Source organism: Cicer arietinum, chromosome 7 (genome assembly GCF_000331145.2).
Source record: "Cicer arietinum cultivar CDC Frontier isolate Library 1 chromosome 7, Cicar.CDCFrontier_v2.0, whole genome shotgun sequence".
In the NCBI taxonomy this organism is placed as follows: domain Eukaryota; kingdom Viridiplantae; phylum Streptophyta; class Magnoliopsida; order Fabales; family Fabaceae; genus Cicer; species Cicer arietinum.
This window is the reverse complement of record NC_021166.2, coordinates 44,318,267-44,333,421: the sequence shown is the minus strand read 5'-3', so window position 1 is coordinate 44,333,421 and position 15,155 is coordinate 44,318,267. Positions and strand designations below refer to the sequence as shown.

Sequence of the window (15,155 nt, the reverse complement as noted above, 5' to 3'; positions counted from 1 at the left end):
AATAATTCATCATCATACTTGATACCCATTCTAGACGTCTGATCAAGGAGCCTATGAAATTCACTCAAGTGGTTCGAAATAGACGTTCCCTCCTTATACTTCAAACTTATGAAACTATTCAGTAAGAATAATTTATTATTCCCTGATTTAAAGGCAAACAAAGTCTATATCTTATCCCACAGAGTTTTTGCATCTGTCTCATTAGCAATATAATTATAAACATTATCTTCTACAGATTGCCTAATAAAACCGCATACCTGTTGATGTTCAAAATCCCATTCTTCCGTAGATTTATCAACCGGCTTTTCAGAAAAAATAGGAAGATGCATTTTTTTCACAAATAACAAATCTTTCATCTTGCCTTCCACAAATGGTAATTAGTACCATTCAAGCACACCATCTTTGTATTCATATTTGCATCCATCCTTCAAGCAAGTCAAATAACCCTTCAACCAAGAGCTCTGATGCCACTATGATGGGAATAAACACAGAAACACAATAACAAGTAATACATAGCGGATATAAAATTCCCCCAACTTGCAAGAACTCGTGAGGAGCAACAATAAATATATGGCAACAAATTAATCAAAATAAAAGGATGTAATGAACATCGATATTTTAACGTGGAAAACTCCTCAATGCAAGGGTAAAAACCACGGGTCGTCCAGACCAAAGAAATAGCTCCACTATAATCAAATAAGGATACAAGAGAGTCTCAAAATGATGCATAAATTGTGCCTACAACCAGCCAAAGTAACAAAGCACTAAAGCCTACTAATGAAAAACAAGAAGAGAAAAATATCCAAAAACCTGCTGTTGTGCGGGGCACGATTTCTCCCCCTCCAGACGTCGTTTCGCCAATCCGACCGTTGAAAACGAAGACTTGAATATTGCGAACTTGCTGTCAATATATCAGCCCGATCCAACGGTTAACGAATGTGCAATCGATGTTTTTCTGATACTGATTTAGCAAAATCGGGAATAGGGTTAGTCCTCTATTTTCTCTTTTGGTTGTTGCCTTTTTTTTTTTTTTTTATCAAAATAGTCTCTCTTTTTAACCCTAATTAGACCACTCTCCACTTAAATAAGTGAGACACATGGACTATAATATTTTGGCATTTCTCCACATAGGAAGGGAGCCCAATACCCAACATATCTCCCCCTCACAACTATGTGGAGATAATCGCCAAATCGACGATATCACAACAAGTTTCAAACTTCCCTCTTGGTAATGCTTTAGTCATCGTATCAGAACCATTATAATCAGTATGAACTTTAGTCAATTCCAATAACTTAGCTTCTAAAACATCACGTATCCAATGATACCTCACATCAATGTGTTTGGACCTGCTATGAAACGTCAAATTCTTACCAAGATGAATACCATTTTGATTATCGACAAATAACACATATTTTTCCTGAATAAACCCAAGCTCATGCAAGAATTTCTTCAACCAAATCAACTATTTGCATGCTTCAGTAATGGCAATGAACTCTACCTCAATTGTAGACAATGCTACACATTTCTGTAATCTAGACTACCAAGCCACAACTCCATCTGCAAATTTAATCATATAGCCTGAAGTTGACTTTCTTGAGTCAATATCTCTAGCCATATCTGAGTCGGAGTACCCCACCAAAATAGGTTTGTCACCTCCAAAACAAAGCCTCATACATGTAGTACCACGAAGATACCTCAAAATCCATTTTACAACATTCAAATGCTCTCTACCTGGATTTGACAAAAATCTACTGACTGTACTAACAGCATGCGCAATATCTGGTCTTGTACACACCATTGCATACATCAAACTACCCACAGCAGAAGCATAAGGAACTCGTTCCATGTCTTTTTTCTCATCTTCATTTGTTGGAGAGTTCGAGGGAGCGCGACATCCAGAATGGGCTAAACATCAAGGATTCTTAAGAGACTTAGACACCACATCTCAACCCAAAACCTTAAGGCATTAGGTTTATATTTTATTCTCCTTATATATCCAATATAGCCTTCATTCCTAGTCAATGTGGGACTAACCACTCATAATTGCACCAAGCCAAACCGGGCTGATACCACTTGTTGAGGAGTCTGGGGGAGCGCGACATCTGGGATGGGCTAAACATAAAGGATTCTTGAGAGACTTAAGACACCACATCTCAACCCAAAACCTTAAGGCATTAGGTTTATGAGTCATTCTCCTTATATATCCAATATAGCCTCCATTTCTAGTCAATGTGGGACTAACCACTCATAATTGAATTCCAACAAATCTCCTCCCAATTATGAGTTCCCACCACTAACATCTCAATCCAAAACCTTAAGGCATTAGGTTTATGAGTCATTCTCCTTATATATCCAATATAGCCTCCATTCCTAATCAATGTAACTTGATCCAAGTGCTTTTTGCTCCGCCACCAAACCAAACCAGGCTCTGATACCACTTGTTAGGGAGTCCGAGGGAGCGCGATATCCAGAATGGGCTAAATATCAAGGATTCTTAAGAGACTTAGACACCACATCTCAACCCAAAACCTTAAGGCATTATGTTTATGAGTCATTCTCCTTATATATCCAATATAGCCTTCATTCATAGTCAATGTGGGACTAACCACTCATAATTGAATTCCAACAGGTGCCTAGAGAGAGAATAAACAACGAAAAGTGAAGTGGAGTGAGTTTGGTTTGATTTTTGGTTTGTTTGTTTTCTAATTATATTGTTATTATTAATATTTTTTTAAGTAAATTGGTGGTTTCCTTTATAATATCAAAACTACTTTGTCAATCTGAACTAATTGAAAATTCAAACAAGAGGGAAAAACCAAACAAAGTTGCACCTAGATGACGAAAAAAAACAATTTCGCACTCAAATGACAAAATCATAAAAATAGGACAATAAAAATAAACATGTGTGGAAACATTTTATTTAGATAAAATGGAAAGAAAATAACCTTTCTAGGGTTGATTTCGGACCAAAACAATGGTCCTTAACTACCACCATTAAGTCTTAAAGAATGACTTGGACTAGAGAAAGCCAAGGTTGATTCGCGGGGGGAAAAGGTCAAAGATCTGAAGAAGGAAGTCGAGGCTAAGAAACATGAGGCCCTTTGAAAAGGTGACCTGATAAAGGCTCAGTATTTCGCTTGTATTTTTTTATTGTTGTTCTATATATTTCTTTATATGTTTTATATTGTTGTTGTTCTTTTATACCTATCATTTTATCGGCTTTGTAATGATGTACTATTCTAAGTTAATGAAGTTGTTTGCTTTCCATACTGTCATGTTTGTTTCTCAATTATTAGATCGCATCTCAACGGGTTTTTCTTTGGCCCTAGCCCTAAGAGGAATATGTATTAAAAAAAACCATGTTTTATCCTTAGATAATTATTGTGTTAACTTTCCTTTAGCTTCACTTAATCTTCTTTTATATCTTCAGATAATTACTGTATTGACTTTTCTTGTCTTGTCAGTTTGTTTGAGGGTGCTTGACAGAGATGAAATGTTGCTTGACCATTAAGTCCGAGAGAAATCTTTGGAAGATTTTGTTAGGGAATTGTTTTATGCTTTCGTTAAAATGACTTGAGGGTATTCCAGTTTTATTTAAGATATGCCTTTTAAAGAACCTGAAGACATTGTTGCTGATTATTTTAGCTAAAGGTTCAGCTTGATCCATTTTGTGAAGTGAGGGAGGTCATCTTTACTGGAGGCATCAGGTGGAGGTTACCATATCTTTGTCACACCTTTTGAAGTATTGTTTGGAATTTTCTTCAATTTGTTGGCCAAAAATGTCCTACTTGGATAATATCCTTGCCTCAACTTTTATCCACATAATACTTTGTGTACTTCTTTGACTATGTACTTAGTTTCTGATAGTTTGAGATACTTGTGTAAAGGTGTCTGAAAAACCTTTTTGGTATAGCATACTTTCAATGTTTGAATGCTAACATGATTGTTGGTGTACCGTTGATGCTTCTTTGGGGTCTGAAGGAAGTTCATAGTATGGATATATCAAATGATTTTTGTCATCCAACCGGACTTGGAATCGATAATCTTAGTGGAATTGATGTGTGTGGTCAATGTAAGGGCGCTTGGGGTGGTAGCATTTTCTGTATAATTGATTTGGTGTCTCTTGTTGATGTGGTGTTGGCCAACTTGTAGAGTATGTTTGCTTGTTTTTTTTCTCTCGTGGAATTTGTGTGATTTCCACTAATTAGAATTTTTTATTTTATTTTCTCCTTTACAACAATCAAGTATTTTTGCAAGAGTGTTTTTCTAGGCTTAATACTCTTATTATCTATGACACAAGACTAACTATGAATTTATGCGGAAGAAGATCTCTTTTGCTTCCAGTTCTTTGGCTAAGGTTAGCCCTACAATATAAGCTTCATATTTCCCTATTTGTTTGAAATGAAAAACGAGAAACTGGGAGATACTTCCAGCACCAAGCCTTTTCCATTTTTAAGAATAAGCCTTTCAATGCTCTCTTTTGTATTGGATGGTCCATCCACAAAGATTTTTCATTTGGTGCAAGGCTCTTGGCATCATTTTTTTAGAAGAAGTCATCTAACAATTGTGCTTTGAGAGCTTTCATTGAATCAAAGATGTAATCGAACTCAAAGAGTTCTATGAACAATTTTGTCGTCCTCCATAGAAGATCGGGCCTATAAATTTCTTGCCTTACGGGATGATTAACGCAAGATACTATGGAGTGAGCTAGAAATAACTACTATAGTCTCTCTTAGGCAACTGTTAGTGCAAGGTCTGGTAGATGGCCCCCAGAATGGTCATTAACTCAGGCTACTCTTTTGATATTGTGAAGTGGGACGAGAACTTGAGGGCGAGCTCTGCCAAGGAGGTATTGGAGTCGAGATTTAGGCTTTTGAACCATGTCGTTGCATCCTTCTTAAGTGTGAGGGTGAATAGCTTACACTTGACTAATCCCAAGCGTCATAGTAGCATAATATAGTTCTGACGTTCTCCTTATACTACTAAAGATTTATGGTCATGTCACATGAATCCATTTGGGGTGGTTTCTCCAGCGATTTTGTGATAGGACAGCTTTTGATCTTAAAGTTCACGTATGAAGGTATTCTCATTAACATCTGAGTATCCTACAAAAGAGAGTGTTATAGACGATGTCATAGAAGATGAGGAATATGCTCCTCGAGGGGACTATTTCACCTCTCGTCCCAATGACACATGTGAAGGTAGTCACTATAATGATTTTTTTTATCACAGACTAAAGGTCTGTTTGCTTTGATTCTAGTTTTTAGTTTTTAAAAACAGTTATAAAAATCAAATTTTAAAAACCCGCTTTAAGAAAAAATCAAAATTAAAATATGATTGGAGATAATAACTCAATTTAAGATAGGAAAAACTTTGGACTCAAAGAACGCTTAAAAAGTGACTTACATTTTACCTCCTTCCAAAAACACTAATAGTTGTAGAGTTTGAACTCGAAACCTCTAAATTTAATATTTGTCATTTTACTGTTAGATCAAACATTTAGACATATTTATATATATAATTTTAGAAGTTCAAATTAAACCATACATTTTTATTAATCTCATGGTTATAGTTGATTAATACTGCACAAATATTTACATACATAGTGTATATAAGCTAGATATTTATTTAATTGTTTATACTTTTGAATTATTATTATAATTATTAAAATAGACCACTCATGCCAAAAAAAAAAAAAAGATCAGTCAATCCAAAAAGAAAATAGATCAGTCAAGGTAGGAAAGTTGGATTTAGTACTTCCCAATAAGAGTTATACCCCTCAAATTGTTAAAAACACAAAACTATGCCTTTAATTTTTATTCAATAAATGGTAAAAAAAATTACTCTAAAATCTGACCCCCTCAACAAAATTTTCAATAAGTAACATTTTCCCTTTAAAATTCGGTACACAATTTATAACTACCAGAAATTTCCTTTTTATAATTTTCGGTAGTACAATTTATACCAGAAATTTCGCCAATAAATTTCCGGTACATTATTTATACTACTGGAAATTTGTGACTTAAAATTTTCGGTAGTTACTTTTACTATACTGAAAATTTCAAATTTTTAAAATTTACGGTAGTTGCTTTTACTTTATCGGAAATTTCAAAATTCCGGTATGTATTTATTTATTGATGATTTTTTGTAACTTTTTTTTGTTGAAATAGGGATGGAAAAAACACAACCATTGTGCATAGATTTAACTGAAGCATTCATAACTGATCAAATTTTTGATTCACGAGAAGTTGTTATCTTTTAGGCAAGAGAGGTTGGCCAACAAAATTGGATAGTTGTTATCATTACTCGTCGTCCTGTTGACACTTGTGAAGGTAGTCACTATAATGATTTTTTTACCAAGGACTAAATGTCAGGTTGATTTGTTCTAGTTTTTTGTTTTTAAAAAATGTTTTAAAAATCAAATTTTAAAAACTCTCTTCAAGAAAAAATCAAAATTAAAATATGTTGGGGAGGATAACTCAACTTAAGGTAGGAAAAACTTTAAACTCAAAGAACATTTAAAGAGTGACTTACGTTATATCTCCTTCCAAAGACACTAGCAGTTGCACCCGAAACCTCTATATTTAATATTTATTATTTTACGGTTAGACAAAACATTTAGACATATTTATATATATAATTTTAGAAGTTCAAATTAAACCGTACATTTTTATTAACCTCATGGTTATGGTTGATTAATACTGCACAAATCATTTACATTCATAGTGTATATAAACTAAATAATTTAATTTTTTTTTTTACTTTTAAATTATTATTATTATTATTATTATTATTATTATTATTATTATTATTATTATTATTATTATTATTATTATTATAATAGATCAGTTAGCCTAAAAAAAATAGATCAGTCAAGGTAGAAAAGTTGGATTTCGTACCCCAATTTGACTTATACACCCCACATTATTAAAAACCCAAAATTATCCCTTTAATTTTCATTCAATGAATGGTAAAAAAATAATTACTCCAAAATTTAACCTCCTCAACAAAATTTTCGGTAAGTAACTTTTTCCTCTAAAAATCCGGTACACAATTTATAACTATCGAAAATTTCCTTTTTACAATTTTCAGTAATACAATTTAACCATTCAAGTAGATATATTTAAAGTCCAATTCATAAAGAGGTATATCACAATGAGCAAACTTAAAAATATCATAGAAAATCAATAAATTTTTTAGAACCAAGAGGTAGCTTCATCTCAATGATAGCATTTTCCTCCTAAGGGTGGCATTTCCCTAAGGGGTGGTTCCATCTAACGGATAGCCCTCTCCTCTCAATCCCACAACGCATCATCACACATCAATTAGGGAGCTTTCATCTCGTTGATAGCTCTCTCATCCTACGGATGGCATTTCTCATATGGGCGACTTCATCTAACGGGATTCTCCCTCATTAAAACGAGGTAACTAGGTGCACCTACCACCGTTAACGATTTAATAATTATAACAATGATTTCATAATTATAACAACGATTTTCAAAACACGCTTAAAAATCATTTCACATTTCATCATAACTTATGGAAAACATACTCAAGTGCATATCAATTCAATATTTAAATACTTTATAACTCATAAATAAATCAAATTAATAACATATAATATAACAAAGACCAAGAAAAATTCAAAGGTTGTGTTTTTCAATTTTTTAAATAAATATTTTAACATAGAAAACAACTAAAATAATAATTATAGAAAAAACAAAAAAGTGACAATGATCGTCGTCTACTCACAACTATGAAAAATCGACTAAATTTGTTCTTCAACAACTCTTAGAATAGCAGACACGACCTCAATGCCTTAGAAAAATTATTCTAAAGTTTAGCTAACGGTAGGAAACCATAAAAATCCTTTAAATCTACTCTAAGAAAAAAAAAAAAAGATTTTTTAGCCAAAACTACATTTTCTAGAGATTCATACTAGCATTAGAGTTGTGTATTTACCTCAAAGCATCTCAATGAACACATTTCAAAGAATGGCTACTCTTCTCATTCCTTACTCACTAACCCTAACCCCCAAAATCTCAATCAAGAGCATTTGTAGGAGTATGACAAGTTATGTTTTTGGATATGTTAATTCATTTTACAGAATGAGGGTTTTGGTATGCAATTTATGTTGTGTTGTGGAGAAAAAGAAGAAAAATTAAAAATGGGGGGAAGGGTGGTGTTTGCTGAGAGAGAGAAGAAAGAGGGAAAACTGAAATGGAGTGGAGTGAGTTTGATTTATTTTTGGTTTGTCTGTTTTTTAATTATAGTATAATTAATAATATTTTTTTTAAGTGAAACGGTGCATTTCAATCTTCTCCCCTTAAACAAATTCGTCCACGAATTTATTTGATTTTTATTTCCTACTATTGACTTTGAGTTTCAAATAAGTGTGAGTACTTTGCGTGAATGACTTCTTCGAGTTTCCAAGTTGTTTCTTCACTGGATGGATCGCGCCAAAGAACTTTTATTGAAACAATATCCTTTGAGCGTAAATGTCTCACTTGGTGATCTAATATAGCTACTAGTTGCTCAACGTATGATAGACTCTCATCTAGCTACACATATTCATGATTAATCACATGATAAAGCTCATGAAGGTATTTTGAAGCACTGAAATATGAATGACCAGATGAATTGATTCTAATATCAAGTTAAGAGCATAACTGAAACTTTGAAATGATTATGAAGCTCAAGAGAATTCAAATATGATTGTATGACTGATGATTGCTTTGCACTTGAAGCTCTGATTTGTTCTTCATTTAGAGACTAATTTATAGACTTCAAGAAGGCTAATGACAACTCACTTGGCCGTTGAGAATGGTTCACCTGCCGTGAGTCAGTAAGTGGATAAGATCAACCATAAAGCAATAATGTTCTTGCTTAAAGCAGGAATGTTCTTGTGATCTAAGAATGTTCTTCGAATATGTCTTGAGATGAGCTAACTTATTTTTCTTGTAAACCAAGAACGATCTTCGTTTCTACTTTGAGATGTGTTGAGTTTTGATCTTCGCTTGACAGCTGTCTGAAATGATCCATGCTTTTTATCACGTGCACATGCTGCTCAAAAGTACAACTAAGGTGTCTTGTCCAGTCTATCAGTTTTGTTCTTGAAGCTTGCTCAACTTGGAGAATAATCTTGCTTTATGAATTATGAAGCATATCTTTTTCCTTTGTCCTTTGGAGTGATTCTTATACTGAAATGATGTTATTATATTTCTGGAGATATTCTCGAACAAATTGTAACTAATGGATCTAATATTTTCTTTAGAAATCTTATAATTTTAGTTATTGTGGAACTGTTGAGAACATTCTTCGTTTTACAAGATTATGTCAAGAACCTTCTTCATTCCTCTGAATGGGCTTGCTTCATTTTAATATGATCTGTTTTGAGGTGCTTGGTACCTATCTTTGATTAACACACATAAACACACATGTTAAATATCAAAGCACGTAGAATCATAATTATAAGTCTTAATTAACTTTTGTTTAGTTATCATCAAAACATTAATTTGGAATTTTGCCTCAACACTACCTCTAAGATCGAGAACACAAGCATGAAACATATCTTCCAATATAGTATATTCCTTTCAGACTAGCCATCTGTTTGAGGATGAAAAGTCATGCTAAGCTTCAAACGAGTTCCTAATGGAGTTTGGAATGACTTCCAAAATTGAGCAGTAAATTGAGCCCCACAGTCAGAAATAATAGACATCGGTACCCCATGCAAAGAGACAAATTCATCTAAATAAAGTTTAACATATTGAGATGCAGTATAAGTAGTCTTTACCCACAAGAAATGTGCAGAATTGGTCAACTGATCCATAATCACCAACACAGAGTCATACCTCTTTTGGGTTCGTGGCAATCCTGTGACAAAATCCATAGTGATGCCTTCCCAGTTCCATTTAGGTATTTCAATAGGTTGAAGTAACCATGTAGGCTTTTGGTGCTCAACCTTTACTTGTTGAACACTAAGCACTTAGAGACAAAATCGACTACGTCTCTCTTCATCCTTTCCCACCAATACAATTCTCGTAAGTCTTGATACATCTTATTGGAACTTGGGTGAATAGTGTAAGAAGAATGATGGGCCTCCTCTAAAATTTTCCTTCTTAAGCCACCAACATTTGGAATACACAATCGAGACTTCAACCTCAGAACACTGTCTAAATCAACTGAAAAGTATGAAATTTTACCGTTTTGAACATTATTTACCATATTCACCAAGCCTGACTCTTGACTTTGAGCTTCCTTAATATCATCAAATATGGTTGGACAAATTTGTACGTGGGCTAAAAATAACCTCGAATAATCAAGTTCCAATTGAATTCTATTTTTAACAATTTCTTGAAATTCTTTAACTATTGGCCTCCTTACTTCTGCTATATGAGCGAGACTACCCATGAATTTCCTACTCAAAGCATCTGTAATAACATTTGCCTTCATTGGATGGTATAAGATTGTGCAATCATAATCTTTCAAGAGTTCCATCAATCTTCTTTGTCTTAAATTTAAATCTTGTTGTTGAGAGATATACTTTGGGCTTTTATGATCGGTATAAATCTCACAAGTTTCACCAAATAGATAATGTCTCCAAATCATAAGAGCGAAAATCATTGGATCCATTTCCAAATCATGTGTGGGATATTTTACCTCATGCCTATTGAGTTGTCTAGATTCATAGACAATAACTTTGCCTTGTTGAATAAGTACACAACCGAGACCAACTCTAGAAACATCACAATAAACTGCATAACTTTACCACCTAGTGGTAATGCCAAAATAGGTGCTGACGTCAAGTACTCCTTTAATTTTTGAAAGTTTTCCTCCCATGCATCATTCCATCGAAACTGAACTTTCTTCTGGGTCAACCTAGTCAACAAAGATGCGATTTTTGAGAAATCCTTCACAAAACATCGATTATAATCAGCTAAACCAAGAAAACCTCGAATCTCATTTACTGTGGTAGGTTTGGGCCAATTTTTCACTACTTCCACCTTACTTGGATCAACACTTATTCCATTCTTAGATACAACATGACCTAAAAATGTCACATTATCCAGCCAAAACTTGCATTTAGAGAATTTGGCATATAATTGTTTATCTCTTAAGGTTTGCAAAACCAATCTCAATTGTTGCTCGTTTTCTTCTTTACTCTTGTAATAAACAAGGATATCATCAATGAACTCAATCAAGAATTGAACCAAGTATGGTTTAAAAACACAATTCATCAAATCCATAAAAGTTGCTTGGGCATTCGTAATCCCAAAGGATATAACTAGAAATTTATAATGTCCATAACGCGTGCGGAAAGTTGTCTTCATTATATCCTCCCACTTAATTTCATATGGTGATACCCCGATCGTAAATCAATCTTAGAAAAACATTGAGCTCCTTGAAGTTGATCAAACAACTCATCAATGCGTGGTAAAGGGTAATTATTCTTTACATTTACTTTAGTTGATTTCTTATAGTCTACACACAACTACATGGGTCCATCTTTCTTCTTTACAAACAATACTGGTACTCCCTAAGGAGAAAAAATTGAGCGAATAAAACCCTTATCAAGAAGATCTTGAAGTTGCTCCCTTAACTCCTTAAGTTCTACTGGTGCCATACGATAAGGAGGTATGGATATAGGATGAGTGTTAGGAACCAAGTTTATAGAGAACTCAATCTTCCTTTCAGGTGGCAACACAAGAAGTTCTTCAGGAAAAACATCTGGAAACTCACATGCTATTTGAATTTTTTCCAATTTCTCTTAGCCACTTGTGTATCCCTTACCAAGGTTAAGTACGTTTGACAACCTCTTCTCATTAACTTGCTAGCTCTCAAGACTGAGATTTGGTATGAGGTACCCAACAATGTTCTTCTTGAGACAAGAAATCGATTACCCCGATATCTCAAATTTCACCACTTTGTTATGGCAATCCAAAGTGGCATGATGAAAATCCAACCAATCCATATCCAAAATCACATCAAAATCTATCAAGTCGATAACTACTAAATCAACTGGAAACACATTGCCCTCAATAGTTATATCACAGGAATGATACACTGACTTAGCAAGCAAATTTTCTCCAACAGGTGCAGCCACAACTAAAGCTTTTTTTAGAAAAGTTGAACATTTACCAAGTCAAGTAGCAAACCATGAGGATACAACAAAATGTGTAGCTCCAAGATCAAACAAAACATGAGCATCTCTAGAAAAAATAGAAAGTATACGTGTAGCTATTACATTGGATGTCTGAGCATCTTGACGAGTCAAAGCAAATACTCGAGTCTCACATCTTTCTGCTGGTAATAACCTCTACCACCAAATCCTTTACCTCCCTACTGAGATGTTCTTAACCCTTTGAGATAAGAATTTCCACTTTGTCGCACAGATGCAGAATGAGCTTGAAAAGATGTCAAAATTGTTGACGTCGATGCATAACTAGAGGATGGATATGTGGTATTTACATGACAATCCATCCTGATGTGACCTACTTTGCCACATTGATAGCACACCTTACCATCTTTTGAACAATTTCCAAAGCGAAACCTACCACAAATAGAACATCGTATAGTTGAAACACCGAAATGTCTATGAGGGAAAGTGGATTGTGAAGTTGCTCTAGGATCAGATCTATGACTCTGCATTGTCCCAGAAGACTGTTCGCTATGACCACCTCTTTGAGACACGAGTCTTGTTGCTCCTGATAACCAAATATAGATCCACCACCGTGATTCAGATAGTTACTATAAGATCCTTCAACCCTTTATTTCTTTCGTGAATCTTGTATATTACCTCTTTTTTCCTTCTGTTGCTGCTCAATCTGAAGTGCCAAACTCAAAACCTCAGCAAAAGTAGCACAATTCGACCCAACCAAAAATCTAAATAATTAATCCCTCAATCCTCTGATGAACCTCTTGGCACACATTTTATCAATGATAAGGTAAAAAGCATGTCTATAGAGCTGCGTAAAACGAGTATTATACTCTAAAACTATCATACCCTCAATTTGCTCCAATCGCTCAAACTCATGAGCTAATCCATCTCTAACACTCTCTGCAAGAAAACGAGCCATAAACAACTGAGAGAACTCTCTCCATGCTAACAGAGGTGACCCCACTTGTCTACCACGTGACACTATGTCAAACCAATCATGTGTCACGTTTATTAGCTTAAATGTTGTCAATTCAACTGCTCTTTCCTTAGAACAATCCAATGCTCTCCAAAGTCGTTCTAGACTATCAATGAATTGTTGTGGGTCCTCAGTCGCACTAGACCCAGAAAAGGTAGTGGATTTAAGCTTCATGAAATATGGTAAAGTAACCTCAATCCCATTGTTGCAACAATCATTTTTTGCTCAAGTTGTCTAACCTCTTTTTGATCATTGAGATTTCCATGTCTTTGATGGCCCTTATGTTGTTGTTCAACGACAACCACAACAATTTGTTGCACAATCTATTGTAATCCTTGCAGACCAACAACAAACTCTTCCATGGCTGGATTTCCGCGCCTCCTCCTATGCACCTCAACTTTAGCATCCAAGCCACGTCCACCAACATTATCTCTATGCCGTTTTCGAGCACGAACTGAAACACGACCTTCTTGATGAGCAGCTTGGGGTTAGGCAATTGAATCATCAATAATTTCCCTTATAGTAGGATTACTAGTCTTGGGTGGCATTCTCACCTAATCAAAGAACATTGATCAAAAATTGAACAAGACAACAATAAAATTTTGAAGGATATTGATGATGAACTTAAACACAAATTCAGACAAAAGATGAGACTCTCATAATGTGCTAATAGTTGCTCTTGCAAGTAAGTTGTGCTCGGATACACAATTTACAGACAATAATCTATTATCACCCAATGTTTGCAACTATTAGGACCTACGACCGAGCTTTGATACCAACGTTGTCACGATCCAAAAACTAAATGTCATGACCGGCACACAAGCTATACTCATAGCCTGTAAAGCCTACAAACTAACTTAACAATTAAGCAACTAAATAGTTCTCAATAACCATTTTGAAAAAAATATATATGATTTTTCTCAAAATTTCGAAAGAGTATCCTCTATAATTTCAACGTTTTCAAATTTTTAAAATTCTTGTTTAAACTTTCAAATCAGTCATGTTCCAAAGAGCATAATCTAAATATTTAATACTTCTCCCAAAGACTTAGTGAGAAGACAACAACCACAGGTGAATCAAAATGAGCAACCTTAATAATATATAGAAAATCAAACGAGTAAAAATATAAATTTTTTAGAATCAAGAGGCGGCTTCATCTCATTGATAGCCCTTTCCTCATAAGAGTTGCTTTTCCCTTAGGGGTGGTTCCATCTAACGAATATCTCTCTCCACTCAATCCCGCAACGCTTCATCACACATCAATTAGGGAGCTTACATCTTGTTGATAGCTCTCTCCATCTACGGATGGCATTTCTCATAGGGGCAGCACCAACTAACGGGTAACTCTTCCTAATCAAAACGAGGTAACTAGGTGCGCCTACCACCGTTAATGATATCATAATTATAACAATGATTTCATAATTATAACAACCATATCTTTGTCACACCTTTTGAAGTATTGTTTGGAACATTCTTCAATTCTTGGGTAATGTCGTTGCCTCAACTTTTATCCACATAATACTCTGCGTACTTCCTTGACTATGTACTTAGTTTCTGATAGTTTGAGATACTTTTGTAAAGGTGTCGAAAAATATCTTTAGTATAGCATACTTTCAATGATTGAATGCTAACATGATTGTTGATGTACCGTTGATGCTTCTTTGGGTTCTGAAGGAAATTCTATAGAATGGATGTATTAAACGATTTTTTCATCCAATCATACTTGAAATCGATAATCTTAATGGAATTGATGTGTGTGGTCAATGCAAGGGCGCATGAGGTGGTAGCAATTCTTGTATAATTGATCTGGTGCCTCTTGTTGATGTGGTGTTGGCCAACTTGGTGAGTATGTTTGCTTGTTTTATTCCTCTTGTGGAATGTTTGTGATTTCAACTAATCAGAACTTTTTGACTTTCTCCTTTACAACAATCAAGTATCTTTTGTAAGAGTTTTTTTCTTGGCTTAATACTTTATTTTCATCTATGACACAAGACTAACTATGAATTTATATGGAGGAGGAT

The 15,155-nt window shown here is 34.5% G+C and overlaps 2 protein-coding genes and 1 long non-coding RNA gene across 3 annotated transcripts; 1 reads left to right on the top strand and 2 right to left on the bottom strand.

The window, feature by feature from the left end:
* Positions 1–2,853: 2,853 nt before the first annotated feature.
* Positions 2,854–4,176, top strand: LOC105852635 (uncharacterized). The gene is made up of 2 exons (XR_001144512.3): positions 2,854–3,110; positions 3,466–4,176. It is a non-coding gene; the product is annotated as an uncharacterized lncRNA (long non-coding RNA).
* Positions 4,177–9,964: 5,788 nt separating this feature from the next.
* Positions 9,965–10,498, bottom strand: LOC140918809 (uncharacterized). Its single transcript, XM_073363605.1, has one exon. It carries the CDS (start codon positions 10,496–10,498, stop codon positions 9,965–9,967), a length of 534 nt encoding a protein of 177 aa, XP_073219706.1.
* A 158-nt stretch (positions 10,499–10,656) lies between these two features.
* LOC140918808 (uncharacterized) lies at positions 10,657–13,308 on the bottom strand. Its single transcript, XM_073363604.1, has 6 exons — positions 12,989–13,308; positions 12,798–12,883; positions 12,523–12,705; positions 11,902–12,112; positions 11,567–11,688; positions 10,657–11,048 (listed from the first exon to the last, which is right to left on the bottom strand). The coding sequence occupies exons 1-6, from the start codon at positions 13,306–13,308 to the stop codon at positions 10,657–10,659; spliced, it is 1,314 nt and encodes a 437-aa protein (XP_073219705.1).
* Between the last annotated feature and the right edge of the window lie 1,847 nt (positions 13,309–15,155).

Excerpts from the sequence above, each read along its gene's own strand:
- LOC140918809 (XM_073363605.1), bottom strand. The coding sequence starts at position 10,498 with ATGGAACTCTTGAAAGATTATGATTGCACAATCTTATACCATCCAATG.
- LOC140918808 (XM_073363604.1), bottom strand. The coding sequence starts at position 13,308 with ATGAAGCTTAAATCCACTACCTTTTCTGGGTCTAGTGCGACTGAGGAC. Across the intron at positions 12,884-12,988 it reads GAGGGTATGATAGTTTTAGA|ATTTTTGGTTGGGTCGAATT; the intron begins GTATAATACTCG and ends TTAATTATTTAG. Across the intron at positions 11,049-11,566 it reads TCAAGATCTTCTTGATAAGG|GTCATGTTGTATCTAAGAAT; the intron begins GTTTTATTCGCT and ends TGACATTTTTAG.